The sequence below is a fragment of the Odocoileus virginianus genome, chromosome 27 (genome assembly GCF_023699985.2).
Source record: "Odocoileus virginianus isolate 20LAN1187 ecotype Illinois chromosome 27, Ovbor_1.2, whole genome shotgun sequence".
Classification (NCBI taxonomy): domain Eukaryota; kingdom Metazoa; phylum Chordata; class Mammalia; order Artiodactyla; family Cervidae; genus Odocoileus; species Odocoileus virginianus.
Window position 1 is genome coordinate 12301745 of NC_069700.1, and position 27316 is coordinate 12329060.

Sequence of the window (27316 nt, forward strand, 5' to 3'; positions counted from 1 at the left end):
CAAAAGCTAATGCCTGGAGAGTTTCCTTCAGAGGTGGAGGTGGGGGGTGGGGGGAAGGGGTTCTGCTGTCTTATGTTACAAGAAGAGAAATACTTATCTTACTAAACAATTATTTGTTCATGAAAATCACCTGATGAGGAGCTGGAGGATCAGGATGAAGCACATTTCTTTGTGTCTTTACTGAAAGTGACTTAGATGCATGAGATGATTTTAATAAATCTGACTTTAAAGCAAAAGTGAATGTGAAGAACACACACATACCAGGGTAACCACATGTTTCCTTTTCATTCTGCTGGCTAGAAAATACTCTAAAACCACACTGGTCCCAGTGTCCACAGACACGGCACAAGTAATGATCCTTGATTAAAAACAAAAAGGCAGGGACTTCCCTTGTGGTCAAGTGGGTAAGACGCCACTATCCTCATGCAGGAGGTGAGTTCTACCCCTGGTCACGGAACTCGATCCCATGTGCATGCCCCAACTAAGAAGTCTACACGCTGCAACTAAAGATCCCACTAAGACCTGGCATAGCCGAAAATAAATAAGTACTTTTTAATTAAAATTTTTTTAATTAAATAGCATCATGTTTTAAGTAAAAATTATTTTTCAGAACAGCTTTAAAGAAAAATCGCAAAGATAGTACAGAGATTTCTCATATGGCCTAATCCTATTTCCTTTATTATTATCATCTCACATAAAAAGGTTTCATGGGTCACAGGTAATGAACCAATATCCATACATTAGTATTAACTGAAGCCTGTTCTTTATTCAGATTTCCTTAGACTTGCCTAATGCTCTTTGTCTACCCCAGGACACAACATACATTAGTTGTTCTGTCTCCTGAGACTCATCCTGGTTATTAAAATGGTCACACAGCCTTGTGAAGATACTAAAAAATACACCTGAAATGGGTGAATTGTAAGGTACAGAATCCCAGATTAGAAAGAGGACATTAGTTGAAAACCTGGTGGAATTCAAAAAGTCTGGAATGCATTTAACAGTTTACAGTGTTGATGTTTTACTTCTGACAAGGGTACCTAACGAGGAAAATAGGGGAAGGCATATACAAAAACTCTTTGTACTATCATTACAAATTTTCTGTACATTTAAAATTATTCCAAAATAAACTTGGGATTTTCAAGGTCTTCTCCAGGAAATAATGTGCATCAGTGGCACACCCCGCCTAAGGCTACCAAACCAGCATTTTACGTCCTCCTTGATCACCATTCCACAGTCTGTGGCTTTGGCCTTTAGTCAACTCTACTCAAGTTCACTTTCTTTTGTTTAGGAACCTTCAATTCAGTTGTCCTTATAACAGTTTTTCCTGCTCCTTTCTAACTGCACCATATCCTCTAGAAACTTTGCAATAGAGGACCAATCTTGATACATATAACTCTAATAAATACTTGGCGGTTGCCAAGCATACAACAGATGGTGTTCTGGTTCTCATTAAAAAAAAAAAAGTGGTCAATTTCTAAATCACGTTGACAGCATACTATCGTCCTTCAGAGTCTCTCAAAGTTTCAAATAGCTAAGGTGCACAGTCATAATTCATTATTGCTCAAGACAGTGAAATTGGGCCCCACCTTGTACTCTGATGAAAAGATTACTTTTAGGTTATAGCCTCCTTTCAGCCTTCTTTTAAATTAAGATAACAAACTAGCCATCAGATAAAGGTATCTATCAATTCAGTTCAGTCGCTCAGCTGTGTCCGACTCTTTGCGACCCCATGAATCGCAGCACGCCAGGCCTCCCTGTCCATCACCAACTCCCGGAGTTTACTCAAACTCGTGCCCATCGAGTCAGTGATGCCATCCAGCCATCTCATCCTCTGTCATCCCCTTCTCCTCCTGCCCCCAATCCCTCCCAGCATCAGGGTCTTTTCCAATGAGTCAACTCTTCACATGAGGTGGCCAAAGTATTGGAAAAGGTATCTATAAAGACACTCTAAATACCTCTATAGAAAGATAAAACACATAACTCAAGATTTGCAACTAGGTCAAGATCACTATGAGACTGAGGTAAATGATAACTCAATAAGGCTGAGATTACAAAACAGCCTTTCATTATACCCTTTTTGTAAACTCCACCCCCAGATCCCAGTCATTAAGAAAAAAAAACATTAAAAAATTTTTTTTCTTCCCTCCAAAGGGTAGAGAAAGTGGACCTCTGAATACAATTTCAAATCCAATTTGATTTGCTTCCTTTTGGCTCAGTAATCTGCAAGCAAGTTAACAGTTAGTGTTTGGAGATGAATGGGCAATTTTCTTTTGGGATAGAGAAGGGAGGAAAACCAGCTCAATATCCCTAGTAAACAAGAAATAGAAGCTCTTTTTCACACACAATTACACCAGTATGTGTTTGTGCTTTAGATTCACTTTTACTTTAAAGTCAGATTTATTAAAATCATTGCATGCATCTAAGTCACTTTCAGTAAAGATACAAAGGACCTTTGGTTCATCCTGAATCCTCAGGCTCCTCATCAGGTGATTTTCATAAACAATTAATTGTTTAGTAAGATAAACATTTCTCTCCTCAAACATGTGAACAAGAAATAGAAGCTCTTTTCAAATAAATTACTCTTATTTCCAGAGCAAAGCACACAAATTTCTAAGGCATTCTGACCAGACTCTAACAAGGAGGTGGAAGCAAAACACTTCCAGAGCCCTGAAGTTCTATTCGCTTCAGCCAACACGCATGGAAATGCGCACATTTCATTGAGAGAAATAAGAAAGGAACATATACAGGTGCAATCCTTTGAGTTACATCCACGGAAAAGGAAAGGGGGGTCTTCACCCTCAACAAGACTTTCTTTACAATCTGAAACCAAGCCTTCCCTCGACTGCTGAAGATCTCAGAATCACAGAATTTTAGAGCTGCATTGGACTTCAAGGGTATCATTCTGGCAGACAGATCAGAAATTCTGGAGACGGGCCATGGACACCAGGTCTGTGAGAGGCAGAGCCATTTGAATCCCTGGGCCACGAGGGGCAGAGGATCTTCAATGTCCTCAAGCTTAAGTCCAGTGTGGATCTCGCTCCCTCCCAGCGGACACTGGAGGCAAACCCCATCTTCTGCCCCCTCTCTTAAGTTAAGTGCTCAACCCCCCAGCCTGTCCCACTGGAGGTGATCCTCACACTCTCCAAATTCCTGGGGATCATGCCAATGTGGAGGACCCCGCCCCAATTCCATCACCCACCCCCAGCAGCGTTTTTCAGTTTTGGCTGAAGGATGAGGTCACTCCTGGAAGCACAGAAACAGAACTCTCAGAAAAGGCAGAAAGGAAGTCAGCATTGCAAGAGCTCTGTAGACACAGATATGAATCAATTCCTAGGAGACACTGTTTTTGGTTTGTTTGTTTTTTTAAAGGAGAAGAGTGGAGGAACCGTACACTCTCATTTGTTATCAGAAAAGAAAAAAGATTCCGTGTACATGGATGTCTCACCTACCTCTCAAACGATGCCACTGGCTGCCAGTGGGGAGGGAATCTGAGCAGTTTCAAACTAGGGGGATGGGAGATAAGGGGGGGGAACACCACTGGGACTGACCTTTCATCCTACCCCCATTTTCTGCCTTGTGATTTTGACACTAAATACACAAGCTACCTAGTCAGAAAACTCATTTCTTAAAATCTGTATTTACACAAAGTAAAAGCCCCAAAAAATGAACTAATCAAACACAAGTCATGTTTAATTAAAACAGATAAATATTTAAAATAAGTGAAATTAAATTTTTAGAAAGACGGAGCAACAAATAATGCAGGGGTGGGGGTGGGTGGGGGAGGTCTTCGGAGGAAAGACATCTCAACCCAATGACACACACACTTAAACCACTTCGTGACATTTCACAAGATGACTTTTGAATTTAGCAACTTCCTCTAGGCCTTAGCAACTTTATGTTGTATACACCTCTGCGGACTCTGTTTCAGATAAGCAGCACAGAATGAGGAATTAGCCAAAAGCGAGGGGGGACAAACCACAGGATTTTTTAATTACTTGGTTGAAATACAAATTTAGAACTGAAGAAAACGTTTCCAGTATAACCCTGCTCTTTTTTTTTCAAATGAGACAAGAACCCAAGCTTTGCGTTGTTGTTTTGGTAAATAAGCTGGAGTATGGAATATTTTTAATAATAGGATGGTTGGGAAACCCTCAGCACCAACCCCCTTTCCCACCCCCCAGAAATCCTAGTTCAACACTTAGAGATGCTTTAATGCCATGTGGACTTTCAAAAACACACTTCAAAGAAGATTAACCACTGACAACAGTTATAAGCAGAGCCCTTCTATTATAAGGAAGTTGGTAAATGATTCACCAAGTACATATTTTTTGGCCAACTAAAAACCCATTACAAATGGGTTAATGAGTTCATCTTGTGGCACATGGTCATGTAACTGAACCCTAAGGGATAGTGGTCTTTTAATAAAGCCCATTTTTAACCAGTATAAACTATGTGAGGGTACTTTTCCCACTGATTATTCTCTCTCCTTCTGCGCTTCTGGCAAAACTACTAAAAATTGTCATTAGTAAGTCTGCAGCAAGTTTTTCCTTTGTCTTATTTACTGAAAGGGTTGACTTACTTAAAACTGAAAGCTTCTGAAAAGCACACAACCAAATACTGCGATTAAATTACACAGACTGAATTCTTAATTTTTTTTATAAGTTGCTGCCACAAAAAGATATTTCCAGATTATATCTCCTTAGATATAAACTTTTCATGAAATTTTTCTTTATGAATGTAATTCAGAGGCCATGCTTCAAAAATACTTGAGAGTACTGGGGTATATTGTACTTTTTGTATAAGTGACTTGACTTCAGACTGGGAAAGGCATTTCTACATATTGTCCACACAAACATGAGACATTCTGACCCCCCAAAAGATGATGATAGTATCTGCATTTATGATGTCAAGTAACAGATCTTCCAACTTCACACAATGAAAACAGGACTGGAGAATTTTATACTTAAACAATCCAAGATTCACATTTCACTATCAGCAACTGGGCTGTTAATTAACTTTCAATCAGAAATTAGGCCTATTCAATCGGAAATGCAGGGTCCAGATAAGAAATAGGTAGGCCTAACCCACTGGTAAAAAGAACTGGCCCCTAAGTTTCTCATCACTTAGTCACCCATTCCAATGCAAATATGTAAATAAAATTCCACTACAATGGAATCAAGGTTTATTTAGTTTTTACTTCATACTACTAAGCATACCAAGATAACCACGTGAATTAAGCCTTAGTCACTGCCCACAGAGAAAGTTCATCTTTTCTCAGAACCTTTGCTCAGTTTCCTCTTCCTGGCATATTCTGCCTGTCCCCCCCAGGCCCCATCCCTGAGCTTTCTCTCCTTCTAAAGCAGGAACTCCCAGGAAGAACACTCCCCACACACACAATTCCCCAGAAGAGGCCCAGGGGTGCTGAGGCCTGGGTGCACACATTTTCTGGAGCATTAAGCATACTGCATTATAAGAGTTTACACTTGCTGATAGGTTTGTCTGCTAGAAGGCACAGACCCTAGTTCATCTCTGTATCCCCCTTCCAGCCCAGTATGTGGTACCCGGTGTTCAATAAACAACTATAGAAAGAAGCCTCTCAGAATGAGGCAGGGCAGAAAGACCAATAAATATCTGAGACACAAGGTAAGAGGCTCCATGTGATAAAGAAAGAGTGAAACATTGCCATTTGCAGCCACTTGGATGGACCTACAGTAATATCCTACTAAGTGAAGTCAAAGACTAATATTACATAATATCACTTATATGTGGAATCTAAAAAATAATACCAATGAATTTACATACGAAAAACAGAAACAGACTCACAGACATAGAAAACATTTATGGTTACCAAAGGGGAAAGGGTGGGGAGGGATAAATTATGAGTATGAGATTAACAGATACAAACAACTATACATAAAATAGATAAGAAATAAGGATGTACTATACAATACAGGGAACATATTCAGTATCTTGTAATAACCTATAATGGAATAGAATCTGAAAAATATATATAACTGAGTCACTTTGTTGTACTGCTGAAACTAATACAATATTGTAAATCAACTACGTATTTTCAACTTAAAAAAGACAGAAACAGACACACAGAACCAATATGCAGACAAGTAGATACATATATTGTTGTTCAGTCGTTCAGTCACGTCCCACTCTTTGCAACTCCTGGCCTGCAGCACGCCAGGCTTCTCTGTGCTTCACTAGCTCCCGGAGTTGGCTCAAACTCACGTCCATTGAGTTGATGCCATCTAACCATTTCATCCTCTGTCGCCTCCTTCTTCTCCTGCCCTCAATCTTTCCCAGCATCAGGGTCTTTTTTCCAATGAATTGGCTCTCAGCATCAGGTGGCCAAAGTACCGGAGTTTCAGTTTAGCATCAGTCCTCCAAATGAACATTCAGGGTTGGTTTCCTTTAGATATGCATATACAAAGTCAATAAACATAACCCTTTGAATTACTGTCATAATCCTTCCCCCCACCCAAAAAAGAGGTGATATGTGATATGGAGAGAGTGCTGTGGAGAAACAAAGAAAATAAAAGTAGGTCCATTTGGCCCTGGGGGAGAGGGAGTCTATAAGGGAAGAGGGGAGAGCAAGGCCAGGGTCACAGAGAGCAGACAGCAGGGGCTGAAACAGGAAATGGGGATCAGGATGGGGGCTGATGCCTGGGAGAGGGGAACGTGTGGACAGAAGCTGGAAGGTGTAAAAGACACAGAGGATCTGAGCCACAGGAAAGAACTGTCTGCTGCACTGACTGTACAGAACCCAGGAAAGCGTGCTGGGATGCAAGGCAGTGACTACAGTCAAGACTGCAGAGTCCCAGGTTCAAGTCCTGCCTCTGCCCTCACCCAACCCGAGGGCTGCAGGCAAGTTACTGAAGCCCTATGTGTGTTTAGTCGCTTCAGTCGTGTCTCTTTAAGATGCTATGGACTGTAGCCCGCCAGGCTCCTCTGTCCATGGGATTCTCCAGGCAAGAAAACTGGAGTGGGGTGCCATTTCTCTCTCCAGGGGATCTTCCTGACCCCGGGATGGAGCCTGAGTCTCCTGCATTGCAGGAGGATTCTTTTCCACTGAGCCACTGGGAAGTCCCACTGAAGACCTGTAAGCCTGTTTAAGCATCCAGCATATGGAGGTGCTGGTGTCTTTAGGGCAGACAGATAAACTGAGACCAAGTTGAGAAGAAACACGTCTTGTTGCATGACAGGCAGGCAAAAGCTCCAGGACCCACCAGGCCTCTGCCTGAAATGCCAGAAAGCATACAGCCACACCCCCCTTCAACTGTGGTCAAATCCGGCCACCGGACTGTGTCACCGGCCAGCACCCCCTGGACCCACCCGAGTCCCTTAGGATGGAGTTGTCATCCTTCCCCTACACAGGGCTAGACTAAGGGACACTGCCCAACGCCACCCGCCCTGTCCTCTTTATTATATGGAATTTGGGGTTTATAATATAATAACAACATATAATGTAATAATAACAGTCTCATACATCTCACTGTTTCATTATGCCCATGCTAAGTCGACTCAGTCATGCCCAACTCTTTGCAACCCCACGGACTGTATCCCGCTAGGCTCCTCCGACCATGGGATTCTCCAGGCAACAGTACTGGAGTGGGTTGCCATGCTCTCCTCCAGGGGATCTTCTCCACCCTGGGATTGAACCTGCATCTCCTGCGGTTCCCGCATTGCAGGCAGATTCTTTGCCGTTGAGCCTCTGGCTATTTTAAAAGCTGCCTTCCCAGAATATTGGAAATAAAAGCAAAAATAAACAAATGGGACCTAATGAAACTTAAAAGCTTTTGCACAACAAAGGAAACTATAAGCAAGGTGAAAAGACAGCCCTCAGATTGGGAGAAAATAATAGCAAACAAAGCAACAGACAAAGGATTAATCTCAAAAATATACAAGCAACTCCTGAAGCTCAATTCCAGAAAAATAAATGACCCAATCAAAAAATGGGCCAAAGAACTAAACAGACATTTCTCCAAAGAAGACATACAGATGGCTAACAAACACATGAAAAGATGCTCAACACCACTCATTATCAGAGAAATGCAAATCAAAACCACAATGAGGTACCATTATACGCCAGTCAGGATGGCTGCTATCCAAAAGTCTACAAGCAATAAATGCTGGAGAGGGTGTGGAGAAAAGGGAACCCTCTTACACTGTTGGTGGGAATGCAAACTAGTACAGCCACTATGGAAAACAGTGTGGAGATTTCTTGGAAAACTGGAAATAGAACTGCCATATGACCCAGCAATCCCACTTCTGGGCATACATACTGAGGAAACCAGATCTGAAAGAGACACGTGCACCCCAATGTTCATCGCAGCACTGTTTATAATAGCCAGGACATGGAAGCAACCCAGATGCCCATCAGCAGACGAATGGATGAGGAAGTTGTGGTACATATACACCATGGAATATTACTCAGCCATTAAAAAGAATTCATTTGAATCAGTTCTAATGAGATGGATGAAACTGGAGCCCATTATACAGAGTGAAGTAAGCCAGAAAGATAAAGACCATTACAGTATACTAACACATATATATGGAATTTAGAAAGATGGTAACGATAACCCTATATGCAAAACAGAAAAAGAGACACAGATGTACAGAACAGACTTTTGGACTCTGTGGGAGAAGGCAAGGGTGGGATGTTTCGAAAGAACAGCATGTATATTATCTATAGTGAAACAGATCACCAGCCCAGGTGGGATGCATGAGACAAGTGCTCGGGCCTGGTGCACTGGGAAGACCCAGAGGAATCGGGTGGAGAGGGAGGTGGGAGGGGGGATCGGGATAGGGAATACATGTAAATCCATGGCTGATTCATGTCAATGTATGACAAAACCCACTGAAATGTTGTGAAGTAATTAGCCTCCAACTAATAAAAATAAATGGGAAAAAAAATAAAAATATCTGGAAAAGTGAAAAAAAAAATAAAACAAAAGCTGCCTTCCATCTCCCAAAAGCTGTCTCTTCAGAAGCACAAAGGATCTTTCCACTCTCTTTGTGAGCAGCTCCAGGAAATACCACAAGGCTCAGGGTCAGTTGCTGGCCATGGCCTTACCAGGCCCCTGGGCCCCCCAGGGGGCACCCCTCCCGGCCCTGCAGAGCACCCTGCCTCTCATCCCCAGCCTCCTGTCTGGCGTGCAGGCTTGCAGCCATGGACTTCTTCCTCTGCTTCCATGATTCACATTCCCACCACTGACCTCCCTCCCACTTTTGACCTCTGCTCTGCTCCGGAAACGTCAGAGTCTTCCCAGTTCCCTCCCTCAGCTCTCAGCCTGGTGGGAGAGCTGTCTGCCCCCAGCGTCTGCTTTCCCATTTTACCACCACATGGGCGAAGAAAGAGAAGAAAGTCACAGCTTGTCCAGACTCCTACAGTGCTGCTCTGGACCATTTTTTTCCAACCATCCTCTGTCATTTAGTAATACACTTGTGGACTAAAAGCTCTAAGTGCTGTGTAAATTCAGCCAATCATGTGAAAGAAGCATCTCTGTCTTTATTTATTAGCCTGAATAGAAAGACCTCTAAAATGGACTTTTCTTAGAAAGCATTTGAATGCATTTTGTTTGGTCTTGTATACAATGAAGCATTTTGTTGTTCGATCACTAAGTAGTGTCTGACTCTTCATGACCCCACGGACTGCAACGCACCAGGCTTCCCTGTCCCTGTCCCTCACTATCTCCTGGAGTTTGCCCAAGTTCATGTCCATTGAATCAGTGATGCCATCCATCCATCTCATCCTCTGCCACACTCTTCTCCTTTTGCCTTCAATCTTTCTCAGCATCAGGGTCTTTTCTGATGAGTCGACTCTTCGCATCAGGCGGCCAAAGTATTAGAGCTACAGCATCAGTCCATCCAATGAGTATTCAGGGTTGATTTTTCTTAAGATTGACTGGTTTGATCTCCTGGCTTTCCAAGGGACTCTCAAGAGTGTTTTCCAGCACCACAATTTGAAAGCATCAATTCTCAAAGTGTTTAATTAGCACCAATTATGAACCGGGCCCCTAGGATGGGGCTGTTGGAGGGAACGGGGGTGGCAGGCACCAAAAGAACACAACAGGCATGTTCTGCTCCCCTCATCAGGCTCAGCTGCTGCCTCCTTCTATAAAGGGTTAGGAGACCTCCTAACATCCTTCAAGAGAGGCACCATCCTTCCAGCCAGAAAGTACCTCCCCTGCAGACCCAAGGCTGGCTCCTCCTAACACTGGATAGGATGCACCCTGCAGAGCCTGAGAGCAGAGCCGGTCACGCCCTCTCAGGTCCCTCCTAGTTGTCAGTATCCACCAACCTCCACATTCCTTGGGATCTTAGGCACCACACCTCACATCCCCAGTCACCTGGGGAGCTTCAGTGTTTAAGAGGACAATCCCTCAAACCCCGCTAGATCCTGGGCTTGCTAAACTAAATCGACTTCCATCCCTTCTCCCAGGTCCGCGCCCTCACTCACATCCTCACCCGGGGAAGCATTGCTAAGGATCTTCAATTTTAATACCCAGTGCCTGGCTCTCTCACTTCCCTAGCACCTGCTCCTCAGAGTCTCTCCAATCTAATGTTTCCCTTTTCACTGTCACCACCTCTAGCTACTTGTCAGCATCTCTCAACACCCTTACTTCTTAACGTCTCAACAACTTTCCCTTCCAACTGTCTATTTCACTTTTGCTCTGAGAAGGCGCTGAAAAAAGACAAAAATCACAGACTGGCACAAATCCTGACATTTTTTACTTTCAGTGGGTTGATTATACCCAGCAACCCATTCAACTGACCCCAGGCAGCTCCTTCTCTGCTCCCCCATAAAGACCACCTGAAACATCCACTCATCCTCAAAACCCCGGCTTCACTTCCATCCCTTCATCCCTCAGCCATGACCTCCCACCCCACTTCACAAGATGAAAATCCATTCACATTAAACCCTTCAACATTTTCCCTTTGATGTGAGCACTGCCTCTAAACGTCTGTTGTCAGGAGAGTCTCCTGGGCAGCCCCTTCACTCAGACAGGTATTTGGACTCACTAGGCCTGAATTGAATCCCAGAAGCATACACGGCAGTAGATTCTGGTGCCCATCCATCAGATTGGAGGAAAATCAGTCTAGGACGTGGATCTCAAACTCCAGCCCTCGGGCCAAATCCAACCCCTGCCTGTTTTTGTGTGGCCTGCATGTTAACTATGTTTCTATATTTTTTTAACGGTTGGAAAAAAAAAGTCAACAGAAGAGAATTTTGGACTTTCCCTTGTGGCACAGTAGGTAAGAATCCTCCTGTCAATGCAGGGGACACAGGTTTGATTCCCGGGTCCGGGAAGATTCCACATCACGCGGAAAAACTACGCCCGTGCAATTCAACTACTGAACCTGTGCTCGGGAGTCCAGAACCACAACCACTGAGCCTGTGGGCTGCAACTACTGAAGCCCAAATGCCCTCGGGCTCAGCTCCACAAGAGAAGTCACGGCAGTGAGAAGACCCCACACCACGATGAAGAGTACCCCCCAACTAGAGAAAAGCCTACAGGAAGGAACAAAGACCCACCACGGCCAAAAATAATTAAAAAAAAAAAGGGAATGCCACAACCCTTGTAAATGACATAAAATTCAAATTCCAGTGTCCATAAATAAAGCCTCAGGAGAACACAGCCAGGCCCAATGATTTACATACTGTCTACAGCTGCTCTGAAGTCACAAAGGTAAGGCGACGTGGATGCAACAAAGACTGCCCGCAAAGCTGAAAATATTTGCTTTCCGGTCCTTTGCAGAAAAAGCTTGCCGCCCCATGGTCCGCAGGATGACGTGCCGACACCTCACCAGAGCCTTCTAGCTTCTCTGTGATGTAACCCCCGCCTGCGTCCCCAACCTACAGTCCCACAGACTTCACAAGCGCAGCCCCAGCGGCCACTTCAGTGGGTCACTGCCGTAAGTGAAGTGCACAGTTTCACACTTCCCCGCTTCTGTATGTGCTGTTCTTTCCACCCACCTCGCCACACAAACACTTCTTCGCCCTTCCAAGACCCAATTCATGTTCCTCCCCACCCGTGAGATGCCCTCTGACAACCAAACCTCACCTGACCCCCACTGCACTAAACTCATCTGGATCCCAATTATCTATATACGGCAGTGATTCTCAAACTTCTTGCTCCCAGCACCACCAGGAGGGCTCATGAGATCACCCTCTGGCTGGGTCCGCCCCCCAGAGCAGTGGACAGGGTGCCAGGCAGAGAGACTGGACATTTCTAACAAGTTTCAAGGCCAACACTGCTGCCCCAGGCACCGCACAGAAGCAACACCGGTTGACTTCTGTGTCCCCCACCCCAGTCGCCAGTGAATTTTTTAAGGGCCCAATTTTATCCATGTTTGATTCATCCCAGCCTCACTTGGTTCCGGGAATTCCTGGAATGGGCAGAAACTCAGGATTTGCTATCTGTGGTCTAACCGAATGAGCTTCCTCCTGGAAATCAATCATTGTCACTCTTGGACAATGAAAGGGAAATTAAGTGGGGAGAGGCGATCTGGCCTTGCAGGAATCAGTGAGGCCAAAGAAATAAATGGAAGTGGCTCTCTGCAGGACCAACATTTTCTGGCCTGCCAAATGCATCCTGAGCTGGGATCAACTGGAAAGCCCTAGAGTGGAGAGCAGATAGTTTAAGTCAGAAACCCAAGAGTACAACCTGGAGGCAGCACCAACAGGAGGGATGTTCAGTGGCGGGCCCCTTCCCCACAAAGGCCCATCCACTGTCACTTGAAAAACATGATTCTCTATATCAACATCTGATCACGTACATCATTAGCATGGGTCTATACTGTTACTCTTGGCATGTTGGACAGGGAGGCCTGGCGTGCTGCAATTCATGGGGTCGCAAAGAGTCGGACAGGGCTGAGCGACTGAACTGATTGAACTGATACTGTCACTAATGATAAAACATTTGTTGAACACTTACCACCTGCTTAGAATACAAGGGAAGATAAAACCTGCCTCAAGAAAACTTTAGTTTGAAACTCAGCATATAAATGTAGGACAGCTAACAAAATAAGGTAACATTTACTAAGTGTCAAATACAAATGGTGTCCAAGGTAAACAGTAAATTCTACAGGAGTCCAAGGTGTCCTGTGGCTTTCCCATCTCCATTCCACTAAGGTACCATGTGTAAACCTCAATCCTAAAGGAAATCAACCCTGAATATTCACTGGAAGGACTGATGCTGAAGCTGAAGCTCCAACTGGCCACCCAATGCAAAGAGCTGACTCTGGAAAAGACCCTGATGCTAGGAAAGATTGAAGGCAGGAGGAGAAGGGGGCGACAGAGGATGAGATGGTTAGATAGCATACCGACTCAATGGAGATGAATTTGAGCAAACTCCAGGAGATAGTGAAGGACAGAGAAGCCTGATGTGCTGCAATTCATGAGGCTGCAAAGAGTTGGACATGATTGAGCAATTGTACAACAACAGCAAACCTCTATCAGCCCCAACACAGGTTCATGAGGACATAGTACTTGTATATTAATATTTATGTGGGTCGATATATAAACTCTTCTAGGGTAGAAAACTTGATTTTTTTTTAATCCTTATATTTCTATGACCTGACCAAGTCCCTGGCATTACAAGTGTGAAATAAATATTTAACTGATTTAATAATAACTGTGGAATGTGAGTTAAGCTTTTAACCAAGGGCAAGGCTTAGATAAGATGAGAATTGAGGGCTGGGCTTTCCACAAACAGGCAAGGGAACCAGGTGACTGAAAACTCCAGGCAGGTAGAGAAACTTGATGGTCAGAGGCCCCGCTGTGTGTTCGACGCTTCAGTCATGTCAGACTCTTTGAGACCCCACGGATTGTAACCCGCCAGGCTCCTCTGTCCATGGTATTTCCCAGGCAAGAAAACTGAGTGGGTAGTCATTCCCTTCTCCAGGGGATCTTCCCAACCCAGGGATAGAACCCGGGTCTCCTGCCCTGCAGGCAGATTCTTTTCCATCTGAGCCACCAGAGGCATGGGTGGCATCATCAAACCCCAGGGCTAGTATCACCATGAGTTGAGAAGGCCAGGCCTTGAGAGCTGGTCTTCACTCCTCTAGCCTTTTAAACTATAATACAAGCCTACAGGAAGAGGCCTAAGCCTTGACTGCTTTCATCTCGGAAATCACTTCCTAGTTTCTTATCTCCTGATCTATTTTTCCTTTGCCCCTTTTTTCTGCTGATGCCACATGAGGGGGAAAAACTGAAATCCAGACAAAGAATCCTAATTTAATACTGAATTGATACTTTATGCAAATACAGACAAATTTGGGGGGATTTCAGTTGGTAAAAACAGTCTTGGCACTCAAGAGTTCCCCACCATCAAACTGCAAAGTTCTTAAAGCCAGGAATTCCTCCCCTTGCACAGCTCCTCGGATATGATCAAGTGACACAGACGTTAGGAATGTCAGCATTCTGGTAGCCGAGTCCATTTAGGACTAGTTTAGTCCTAGTCCATTGGAAGGCTGGGACAGTTTAAAGACGGATCATGCCACAGCCCACAACCTAAACAGAGTGGAGAGGGCATGAACAGATGATTTAAACAGAAAAGCAAATCAGTCATCCTCCGCTCCCTGCCCAAGCTCCACATCTGCTCAACAGAAAGGAACTCATTCTAGAAACACAGTTTTCAACAAACTCATCTGTGCCGCACCTGTGAAGGCCCCTACATCCTCCATTTCCTATACTCTGGGTCTGAACTGATGGGCTCCAAGTCTCTAATTAAATAAGATGACTTTGCACTTAACCTCTTTCAGAGGAGTCCAGGCTAGTCAAAGTCCCCGGAAACTAAAACCAGAGACTTCTCCTGGGCACAGTCACAGCGCATTTGGGCTTCCCTGAGGGGCTAACAGAACAGACAAATGGAAGAACTGGATGAAAATCAGAGTTCTTCACTCACAGAGCAGAATACTCAGCAGATATTTCAGGTGCACAAATAATAAACGACTCGACCCAGGGAGACCCAGAAGCCAAAGACATTCTCACAAGTGCAATCAATTCAGAAACTACAAGCACACATGTGAGACGCTAAAACATTAAGGAGAGGATTCACTGTTGTCTTTAACTGGTACGTGAGGTACTACTTGGGCAACTTGAGATATGTTTTATCATTTTTGGCAAATTGCAGGCCAATAAGAAGGCACTCTTTAATGGGCCAGGAGCAAATGTATATCAAGGGCTGGACTCTGAGCCTAGGACTGTCCTCCAGAGCTGGCTCCACGTTTGTCGTCCCCCTTCTGTGGCCCAGGAGAAGCCCCTCAGACCACTTCACCCAGGTGCTCGAGGCCAGCCACCAGGGGCCACGGCAAGAGGTGCAGAGGTCAGGGAATGGGGAGCAAAAGGGGCCAAGTTCTCTCTCTCCTTCGCCCCTGCATCCAGGCAACAGGACTTTCTCCCCTTTCCCCTTCAGCACCCGGTCTTGGTACCTGAACATCCTTTATTGGTTCCCGTAGTGCCACCCACAACTCTTAAGCAATTCAGGGAAGTTTCTTCCTTACAAGCCATTGAGTTGAATTGTATCCTGCCAGGCCCCTGTCTGATACAAGGACCATATGGCATTTTACATCTACATAAAATGTCTCGACTCCCAAAGGCCCTCTGCCATCTCCCACGTTACACGTGAGGACCCTGAGGCTCCAGGTTGGTAGAATACCACTGACAGCCACAAAAGAAGTTTGCTGGCAGACCAGAAACTACCCGCAAGTCAGTCTAACAACTAAAAGGCCCTTGAAAGTGTAAGGGAGAAAAGCACATCAAGCTTCCAAACCCTCAAGCCACAGTTTCGCCTCAAGCCACATTGTTTATGGTTTGGGATTCCCCCTCGGCCTAAACAAGCCAGCTGGGGTACTGCCCTTTACGCGTATCTTCCACCGAGCGTCACTGTGATTGGACCCAGCTGAAGGGCAGTAGGACTCCCTAAGATCTAAGAGATCACAGGTGCGCCTTCCTTGTCTATAGCCCACATATTTCCTTCAGTGTACCCCCAAACCCCTCCCCTCTCAGTCTTTTGTTCTTTCTTATAAATTAAAACCAGGATTCCAAAAAAATAAAACCAGGATTCCTTTGCCAGAAATCCAGGACACCGGGGATGAGGGTGGAGGCAGTTACAGGGCACTTAACAACATCCATCCTAGGTACCTCTTAGCCATCAATCTCCAGGATCTATTAACAGCCTATCTCTTTCCATAAAAAGAAAAAACCAAACAAACTCTCCCTGGATTCCTCCTCTCTCTAGTTGTGCTGCATCGCTGCAAATGAAAAGTGCAATTAAAATAAATTGTGATGAAGGGTAGAGGGGTTAAGTATCAAACAAACTCCCAGGAAAGGAAATTCGGCTCTGAGTTAGATTTCATTTCAGGGCTAGAGAATTTGCTATTATTGCTGCCTTTGCAGGCCCCTGGCAATCACTACATCCTCACTACAAGAACAGGCACTGGCAGCTGAAAAAAACCTCTCTTGACCTTCGGGATTTCACAACTGATGAGAAGGCAACTGTCCGACCAGGTGGAGTTCTGAATCAGAGCCTCAAAGGGGGCCAGGTAGAGGGTGGCTCAGAAAACAGTGTCTGAGTGAGGCAAACATCCAGCTCTCACTTCCTCATTGCTGAAGGAATGGGAGTGGAAAGTGCCGCAGGTACGCTCTTGTGTGAAGGAAAGAATTTCTTTTTTAAAGTTCACTAGGGAGCAGGCAGAGGAAGAAAACAGGGTGAAACAGGAGTATGTGGGCCCTCTTCCAGGACGCCTCACCCAATTCCATTTAAATAACATACAGCTGACCCTTCAACCACACAGGTGTTCATCTGCCTATAATTTACAGACAGCCCCTTGTATCCGCCTTCCTAGACGCTGCAGATTTAAGCAGCTTCAGTACTGGTACAGCGCTGTAGTCCTTACTATTGAAAAATATCCACGTATAAGTGAATCCATGCAATTCAAACTTGTGTTATTCAAGGGTCAACTGTGTTTTCACTGACTCACTACTAAACACAGATCTAGCCTGTAGCATCTAGAGAGACCAAAAAAAAAAAGGGTTAAGCGCCTCAACGTTTAGGGAGATTTCTTACCTGGAATGACTGACTGTTGCCATTTTCAGTTTCAGCACAAACACCTGCAGCAGCCTCTGTCTCCTCCCAATAACCTGTCCCTCGAAGACCGACGGACTGAATAAACCAGGGCCCTCGGAAAGTCCCTCCTCCCTTGCGGATGGAGATCGCACATGGTACAAAATAACTGTCAAGCCGATTTTCCAAGCCTCGCTGCCCGGAAAACCCGGGTCTCTCATCCCCAAAGGGTAGGCTGCTGCTTAGACATCACTCAGGTTTACTTTCTAAGTAGGCTCAACTAACTTAAAAATAATGAAGACTTGAGTGCATCGACGGAAGGAACACGATTTCATTTATCAGAAGGCTTACAGGAAAGGAGGCAACCCCAAACTTCAAACAAGACAAAAAAAAAGTTTATTCGAACCTGCTGCGCATACCCTTCCCTCCGCCGCCCCCCCCCCGCCCCGCGTCCCTCCCGCTCCGGCTCGGGGAGGGTGCCTGCGCTACGCCCCAGCCGCGGCCTGGCCGCCCGCCCGCAGTTACCTGGTCCAGCGGGATGCCCAGGAGCTCGCTGAGCGGGTGCAGACAGGTGGAGCCCGTCGTGCGGTAGGACAGGCTGGACCGCGGCTCCGCTGCCATCCTGCATCTTCGGGAGGAGCCGCCCCCAACCCCGGCCCCCGGCTCGGCGTCCTCCCGCCCGAGTGCGCGCTGGCGGCCGTCCCGAGGGCCGCGCGCGGCCGCCGGGCTCCCGGGGAGCGAGCTGCGAGCCGGAGGACGAGACGCGGCGCAAAGTCTCGGGGCGCAAAACTTAGTGTTTGGCGCTGCGGCTACGGGCGCGGTAGGAGGGCCGCGGCCCAGCGCGCTCGGCTTCCCGCTCCCCTCCTCTCGCCGCTCATTGGCCCGGCCGCCCCACGGCCCGGGAGGCGGAGGGAGGGAGGATTGAGTGGGGACCGGAGCCCGGCCCCCCGAGCGCCACCCGGCCCGCCCTGCCCGGGCCGCGCGGGGCGGGAGAGCGCCGCCGCCTAGCCCCGCGCCCGGCGTTGCGCAGCCCCCGGGAAGAGCCAGTGCTCTTCCTTCTCCCGAGCTCTCCGTCCTCTCTCCCCGCCACCCAAAAACGACCTCCTCCCGGGTCCCCCAGGCGGGCGCCGAGCTCTCGGGAGCACCCTGGCCACACCCTGTTTTGGTTCCGCCGCAGTCTCAGCACCCCCGCCCTCCCGGTTCCCGCTCGGGTGAAGGTTTCCTGCGCTTTCCCTGCGGCCAAGAGTTCATCTGCCCGGGGCTGGAAACCCAAGGACACCCCGGACACCCCGATGCTCCCAGCCAGCGCCCCGTCACCCACCCCTTCTCTCCCTCTCTCCTTACATTCCTGTGGGCACGGATAGTTTCCTACACCCTGGGATTGTGTCGCAGAAGCTCAGACACTAGGACTGCTAGCTTCTGACCTTGGATGTCCGCCCCCTCGCCCCCGTGGACTGTAAATTCTTTTCACTCCTGTAGGAAACGATGCTACTGTGATACTGTGTGCTTTCTGATCCCTTTTTTTGCCAGCACCGGTTCTAAAAGGGGCTACCTGGCCCCTTCACTTCTTTGTCCTCGAAAGTGTATCACTGGTCCTTGGGAAACTTTTTCAGTTGATACAGAGGTTTTGAGAATCATAGAAGTCTTGCTCTTTCCAGGAACTGCTGTAATGCTTGCTGATGAAGAAGACTTTCAGGAAAGCAGTGTTGAAATCAAATGGGTAGTAAAAAAAAAAGTGAGTTGGTGTTAATCCCCAGGCTTCACCAGGTACCCAAGCTCAGTACTTTGCATCAGCAGTTTACCTGGGAACGGGCCCTGAGCCACCCAGCCAAGGATTAGTTGGTGGAGAAACCAACGAAACAGGGAGGCCGTCCCTCTAGAGCAAAACTAACTGTCCTCAATGTGACCTTCAGCTTCAAATCCAACTGAAGGCCTGTCAGACACTCTTAACACCTTTCCCTCCAAGGCTCAGCCTCACCCTGGCCTTCTGGAAGAGTTTCATCACCAAAAAGCTGCACAGAATTTTAGATGGTCAGGCCAGGGTTTCTCAACTCTTGTCCTCTATTGAGGAGCAAAAAAAATGTCCCAACCACCACTCCTGGTCCCCATGAAGATTTTATAGGAGGCCACTATCACCACTCTCCTTTACTCACACAATTCACACACTCACACACACAGGCATATGCTTGAGGAACGATGAGGCTGTGTGTATGCGTGCTAAGTCGCTTCAGTCGTGTCTGACCCTATGGACTGTAGCCCACCAGGCTCCTCTGTCCATGGGATTCTCCAGGCAAAGAATACTGGAGTGGGTTGCCATGCCCTCCTGCAGGGGATCTTCCCAACCCAGGGATTGAACCCGAGTCTCCTGCATTGCAGGTGGATTCTTTACCATTACTGCCACCTGGGAAGCTCCAATGAGGCTAGACAGGTTTATTAAATATCACACAGTTCTAGAAACTGACCAGAATTGAAGCAATGTCCCTTTTATCTTCAGCAAGATGACAGCTTACATGAGGTGTCTGAGGGCAGAAAGAGTTTGAAACTTCAGTCAAAAAAAAAAAAAAATCACTTAACTGTGAACTGCTAGAAAGGAAAAGTAGGCCAGTTTGGGTGGTGTTTATGAAGAAAACGCTCAGACCATTCATAGTTCTCCACAAAGCTATATTCTTCAGACTTCAAAAAATAGTCCTCACATTGGTATAGGTTTGAAAACAGAAGATTAGCCTTACCTGGATTTTCTTCTCAGCAAAACACAGATCATCATCTAGTCTAAAATTTACCCTTAAAAAGGCAGGAACTATGCTTAGATCTTGAAAACAAAACATCACAGAACTTAATAATCCTGTCCTACTGATAACTGTAGTACAATTAATGCTTAAAGAACTCGTAGGAGACACAGCATCAAGAGAAGGGATCAATTACACTGTTGTTGTTGGTTGCTCAGTCGTGTCCAACTCTTTGCGACCCTGTGGACTATAGCACGCCCGGCTCCTCTGTCCGTGGGATTCTCCAGGCCAGAATACTGGAGTGGGTTGCCATGCCCTTCTCCAAGGGATCTTCCTGACCCAGGGATTGAACCCACGTCTCCTGCATTGCAGGCAGATTCTTTACCGTATGAGGCACTGGGGAAGCCCCAGTTATACTACAGGTTAATTCAATTGGGTTCTGGAGGATGGGCTATGATTCTAAGATGCACCATGGACTTATCACTTTTTTCCTTCCCCTTTGTTTCCATCCTCTGTGAATCATACATTCATCATTGTCATTATTATACATTAGATATACCTCTACAAAAGCGCTCTCATTTACCAGTGACAATATCCCATGTGGTAGTTATTATAATCTCTATTTTACAAATGAGAAAACTGAAGTTTGGGGATTTTAAGTGTTAAGGGAAGTTGAATAAAACATGCCTGTCTGATTCCAGAGCCTGGGCTCTCAGTCATTATGCCATTTGCCTCTTTTAAAACAAAGCATTTCTCTCCCTATCAGGAGGCCTGCTCACATACCCACAGGCCTGTCATTCCTATGGACAAAACATTGCATTTACTGTTCAAAAATGAGGTGGCTGGGGAGATGCTATAGGCTCTTTGTCTCACCTGTTTTCTTTCTGCAGTAAAATGAGGCTTGATATCAAGGTCAAGTTTTTAATCTCCTTTATGAAGCTATGCTCAGAATGTGAAGTCATCCAGAAGACCCAGTGCTTATGCTGATGACTGGTCTAAAATTAAAGGCCAGACAAAAAAGACCTGAAAAAGAATCTGGCATGTTTCAGGGAGGCAGCTTGATGCTATTGACTGATGAAAATCCAACACCAGTCTCATGCCAACTCAGACCCAGCCAAATATAAACAACAAAATTAAATTAAAATCATTCTCAAAATTTATGAAGGTATAACCCCCTCAAGAAGATAGATTCTCATGATTCAATTAAAAACAATCATCGCAAAAACTAATTGAGCCATCTAAAAGACATAACCCACATAAAAATAAATTACCATGCTAATAATACCACATATTTGTGTAATGACATTCTGTATTCACAGAGAACATTCATTTATATCATCCCCTTTGAGCCTCCCACCAACTCTAGGAGGTTGGAAAGGAAGGTGTTACCACTTTTATTATTATGTCATCATCATCTCCATTTTTGTTCTTGAAAATATGAAGTTTCTGGTAACTTGCAGCTAGCTTATCCACCTAGTAACCTGCAAAAGTAGGATTCAAACTTAGCTATTCCGTTGTTCTTTTTTTATCACACAGAAATCTTTTTTATTATACTAGGAGTCCACCTTCAGGAAAACAGCAGAAATTGTTGCCTGCCAAGGGCATTAAACTCCATGCCTTAATATTTGAGATCTGATCGGGAGAATGGTCTAAATTGACCCATGATGGGTACCGCTCTTGCTTTTTAAGCTGCTTCCTTAAGCATCATCCACACAAAATTGCAGGGAATTTAGATTTTGAAATCAGTGCTTCGCTTCTTCACACTTTTAGCTCAACCATTCTGCACTGGCTTGGAGCAGCTATTGCTACCTACCTGCCTAACTTATTTTCCGAGTTGCAATCACAGTTAAACATTATTTTCATATTTGTACATGTTCAGAAAATTAAGAAGTTAATATAACTGAACACATGCCAGAGTTTTCTCCTACTGTTTCATAACATAGCATTTTCCCCTGAGAATAGTAGTATCATTTAGTCATTCAAAATAAATCAACACAATCCTCCCAGCCTGCTAATCTCTGTACTTACATCAGGGAGATGCTGTAAAGACAAAAGAATCCAAAATAATATGCCAGCCTCTGAGAGAAACCAGTTATGAGAAATACAAAGCAGAAGTTAGTCACTGATAAGCAAATGCAGAAATAAAACCTGCTACAAAATGCCATTAACTGAAAGTTCACAGAGCCATAAATATGATTTTGTACAATTCCTGAGTAGGCAGGACTGGAGCCTAAAACACAGAAAAGGAACAGGTAATGAAAGTCTAAAGAACCCAGCCTTTAGAGCAAAACAAAACTGGACATGAAAACCAGAACTACTTTTTACTGGTTTTGTGACTGAGCAGGTTAGTTATCATCATATCTCAGCTTCCTGCTCTACAACATGGAAATAAGAACTACGGTCTCTTCTCACTGGTGTAAGGACTGAAGGAAAGATTACATGTGAACTAAACCATTACCAAGTAACAGGTAAAAAGAAAAAAAAAAATGCTAAAACTGCTCAGTGGAAGCTTACCCTCTACAAGCTAACGTTTTAGTTTTAACTCTAGTCTTTTGTGACGAAGAGGTTTCTAAAATGGATTGCCTGTGTCCCTGCTTACTTAAATAGAGCTAGTGATCATAACTGAATTTTTTACTGATGAATCAAGAACCCCCCCTGCAATACAGTGATGACATCTTAGAGTCCACTGACTTGTCAAGAGTTTGTCCAGGCAGTAAATTTCACCCAAAGAGATAAACTTTTTCAGTTACTGTGTCTACTTCCTAGTTTTTCAACTTCCTCTCAATAGTTCAGCTGTTGCTTCCTTGACAGCGATTTTGGTTCTACTATGAGTTAGGGCCTGGAGAAGGAAAGGGCAGCCCACTCCAGTACTCTTGCCTGGAGAATCCTATGAATGGAGGAGCCTGGTGGGCTTCAATCCACGGGGTCGCGAAGAGTCGGGCACAACTGAGTGACTGAGCGCTTCTCTCCTCATTCTGTTGCCTGATTCCTGGGCCCAGTGACAATACCAAGCACAACGGTGCTTCTGAATGAAGAGATGGCTGGCTTCCTGGCCATCATGCAGCCAATGGTACTCATGACTTCTCACTTAAATCCCCATGACCCAGCTTGTTCAGAGCCTGTGTGGCCATCAGTGTCAGCACATCTGATGTGCTGGCCAGTCCTAAATGCTGACTGTGCAGTGTAATCTCTTCTTTGTAGAACTAAAGTAGGTATTTGTCTCTATTCCCTAAGCCTTCCCTATACTCCTATTGTGCCATTTCTGCAACTTCCATTCTCTTCAAAACAATTTCCATCACTACTGGTCAATTACTTCAGATAGTCTATCTCAACCACATACTAACAGGCGCTCGTGTCAGTGATCTGCAAGAAAGGAACATCAGGCTCCACTCACCATAGGACATTTTATGTGTTCCCACTGCATCCCTCAGAGCTAACTTTCCCCAGACTCACTTGGGGAAACAGTGCTTTTGCTTGTGAAGACCGAGTTGACATTCAGCACATGTTTATTGTTTATAATAAACTATTATTATTTAATATAAATATTATTTAATAAAGCATCATTCTAGGGGCTTGGGACACACATCAACTATAAACAGACAAAAATCCCTCCCCTAACCTAGATAGCATATTTAAAAGCAGAGACATTATTTTGCCAACAAAGTTCCGTCTAGTCAAGGCTATGGTTTTTCCAGTGGTCATGTATGGATGTGAGAGTTGGACGGTGAAGAAAGCTGAGTGCCGAACAATTTGTGCTTTTGAACTGTGGTGTTGGACAAGACTCTTGAGAGTCCCTTGGACTGCAAGGAGATCCAACCAGTCCATCCTAAAGATCAGTCCTGGGTGTTCATTGGAAGGACTGATGCTGAAGCTGAAACTCCAATACTTTGGCCACCTCATTCAAGAGTTGACTCATTGGAAAAGACCTTGATGCTGGGAGGGATTGGGGGCAGGAGGAGAAGGGGATGACAGAGGATGAGATGGCTGGATGGCATCACCGACTCGATGGACATGAGTCTGAGTAAACTCCGGGAGTTGGTGATGGACAGGGAGGCCTGGCGTGCTGTAGTTCATGGGGTTGCAAAGAGTTGGACACGACTGAGCGACGGAACTGAACTGATTGGAGCTTATACTCTAAAAGGTGAAGACATAACAAAAACATTCGAGACCCTACTTTCAATCTTTTAGATATGTACTCAGAAATGGGATTGCTGGATCATGTATGTGTGTGTGGGTTAGTCACTCAGTTGTGCCTGACTCTTTGCAATTCCATGCAATGCAGCCTACCGTGTTCCTCTGTCCATGGGATTCACTAGGCAAGAATACTGGAATGGGTTGCCATTGCCTTCTCCAGGGTTGATGGATCATATGGCAATTCTATTTTTAATTTTTTGAGAAACCATAATACTATTTTCCATAGCAGCTCTGCCACTTTACAACCCTACCCATACTGCACAAGGCTTCCAATTTTTCTACACTCTTGCCAACTCTTTTTATCTTCTATTTCATTTTTATTCAATAGTAGTCATCCAAATGGGTGTGAAATAACCTCATTGTGGTTTGGACTCACATTTCTCTGATAGTAACATTGAGCATCTTTTCATATGCTTGTTAGCCATTTTACATCATCTTTAGAGAGATGTCTGTTCAAGTCCTTTACCCATTTTTTGGTGAGGTTATTTGATTTTTTCATTGTTGAGATGTAAGAGTTCTTTATTTATTCTGGATATTAACCCTCTCATCAGATATATGACTTGCAAATATTTTCTCCCATCCAATCAGTTGTCTTTTCACTATGTTGATTGTGTCCTCTGATGCATGAACGTTTTGGAGCCTGATGTAGTCCCATTTTTCTCTTTTTAATTTTGTTTCTTGCACTTTTTTGCTGTATCTAAAAAATCATTGCCACATCCAATGTCATAAAGTTTTTCCCCTATGTTTTCCTCTAGTTCTCTACTAATAGTTTTAGGTCTTCTGTTTATGTTTTTACTCATTTTGAGTTACTTTTTGGATATAATATAAAAGTCTAACTTCAGTTTTTTGGCATATGGATTTCCAGCTTGTCAACAGTCTTAGATTGTCCTTTTCCCACTGAGTGTTCTTAACACCCATGTCAAAGATCATTTGATCATATCTGTGAGAGTTCATTCGAGTTCCCTCATTTTTAATGTAAAACAATGGAACTATTTCTTTGCTTACCATCCTCATTAAAATCCAGCCTATAAAAGTGCTTATTATTTGCCTACATAAAGACATTTTTCCCTCTGAAAGAGATTCTCCTACCAGTTGTGAAAATTTTAGATTTTCCCTCAACTGTCACACCTACAAACCCTGCCCATGTATGTATGTGTTTGAGGAATAAAACTGCCCTGCAAACATTATAGATTTTTTTTAACTGTATTTATTGAAAGATACATCATATATGTAAGTATAATAATATATTGCTATTATTATGTGTATGTATGTATATATATTGAGCTGGCCAAAAAGTTTGGGTTTTTGCATAAGATCTTATAGGAAGCACCAAATGAACTTTTTGGCCAACCCAGTATATATCTATACAATTATAATTTAACTAAAAACAGACCAATAAAAGATAAATGTGTGTTACCACAACTCTTATAAGAAATAGAACATCAGAAACATCATCAGCATTGCTCTCTAAACCAAGGCTTGCATGCCTCTCACCTTCCCACCCCTACTCAGGTACATAAGGACTTTAGTGAGTACCTATTATCTACCAGTTAATGTAAATTACTTCTAGATACCCAAATTTCATATATACTCTTGCTAAACCAAATTTGCCCGAGAAGTCTCAAGTTCACAACAGTCCTTCTCCCACTTGATCAAAGCATCCACTGCAAATTTCACAGTGTACCAGGGTCCTGGGTGTGAACCCTTCTTATCACCAAATGGGCCAGGTCTCCTGAGGATTAAGTAAGGCTCCATAAACCCACAGGGCTTTCTTGGTTCCCATTTTATGCATATTTCTGTTAATGGCAGAGCATGAATTTTAGAGTTAACTATGTCAAGATATACTCACATCAGATCTATGGTAGTAATGAGAATTGAAGATGGCAATGATAATTTTCCACCTCTTTCTTCCCCAGCTTATTTTCAAAGTGAGGAAGAGTCATGGGAGAGAAAAACAAAGAAAGGATGGGTAAGAAATATTCAACGCCAGGGCTTCCCTGCAGACCCAGTGGTTAAGACTCTGTGCTTCCACTGTGTGGGGCATGGATTTGAGAACTAAGATCCCACATGGTGCCTGGGGTGCCCAAATAAAGAAGGAAAGAAAGGAGGGAGGGAGAGAGAGAAAAAAAAGACTCAACAGTGAAAACTTGAGGGTTTTTTTCATGTATTTAAAGACAAGAATTTCTTTTCAGCTATTTTCGATACTCTTTCCTAGGGTGTGTCATTTGCTGGAAGTAAAAACATGTTGATCGGCTGAAGAAGCAGAATGACTGTGATTCTTTTCAATGTTACTGGAATGTTTCCTGGGTCTGCCAAAATTTTCAGGATAACTTTGGGTGAGATCCAAAAATAAAACTTTTTTTCCCGGTTTTTGTATGTAGTACTCAGTGTGGTAATTAAAACCTGTTTTATCAATTATACATTTATTTGTAATTACAGTGATTCCTATTATTTTATCCTTTGAAATGTTTATTATGTTCTATTTCCTTTCAATAAAAACAATATAGAAAATAACTGCTAGTCCCACCAGTTCTTACCAGTATAAACTGTTCTCTTTACTAAAAGCATAGAAAAAGAGCATGATTCTTCTTATAAAATGATTTATTTCTAAAATCGGCTATACTTTAAATTTAAATAAAAAGCAAAAAAGGATTTATTTCCAATAAATTTTACTTTTTATATTTAATGATATCAACATTTATAAATATATTTAAGAAGGGCTTCCCTGGTGACTCAGTGGTAAAGAATCCGCTTACAATGCAGGAGAGGAGGATTCAGTCCCTGGGCTGGGAAGATCCCCTGGAGAAGGAAATGGCAACCCACTCCAGTGTTCTTGCCAGGAAAATCCCAGGGACAGAGGAGCCTGACTGGCTACGTTCCATGGATCACAGAGAGTTGGACAGGACTGAAGCAACCGAGCACAATAATAATTACAAAGATAACTCAATCTAGAAGAATTATTTTTTAGAAGAATTAATTTTAATCTTAGAGCCTTATGACCAGAAAATGAGATAAATGTTAAGATTACATTTATATGCATATTTTGTTTTGAATAAGTATGATAGGATAATTAATAGAAGACTTTCAATCATATTAGGACAAAAACTTGTAGAGGGAGTAGAATAGAAATATTTTTCAAAGAGTTTACCACTGAGTGGCCAGGGAAGCCACCCTCACAGTTGTTTATCCATTCAACTACTAAAGAATATCTTGGTTGATTTTTTTTTTTAATTTTGCTTTATACTTAAGTCTGTCTCATCTAGAATTAATTCCTGGGTATGATATGAAATAGAATTCAGGTTTCATTTTTTTTCC

At 44.1% G+C, this 27316-nt stretch overlaps 1 protein-coding gene and 1 long non-coding RNA gene across 3 annotated transcripts in view; one reads left to right on the forward strand and one right to left on the reverse strand.

Moving 5' to 3' along the window:
- The window catches only part of MBOAT1 (membrane bound O-acyltransferase domain containing 1), a 107965-nt gene extending 90222 nt beyond the window's left edge, over window positions 1-17743 (reverse strand). The window contains exon 1 of one of the 2 annotated variants that reach the window (XM_070456200.1): window positions 17607-17743. In XM_070456200.1, coding sequence (XP_070312301.1) covers window positions 17607-17702 — 96 coding nt within the window. In that variant the 5' untranslated portion in view covers window positions 17703-17743. Of the gene's footprint in view, window positions 1-17084; window positions 17300-17606 lie in introns of those variants that run through there. The other variant, XM_070456201.1, reaches the window with a different exon arrangement.
- On the forward strand, window positions 11733-26262 carry LOC139031400 (uncharacterized). Its single transcript, XR_011483851.1, has 4 exons — window positions 11733-11928; window positions 17114-17311; window positions 25918-25970; window positions 26217-26262. It is a non-coding gene; the product is annotated as an uncharacterized lncRNA (long non-coding RNA).
- The last annotated feature ends 1054 nt before the right edge of the window (window positions 26263-27316 follow it).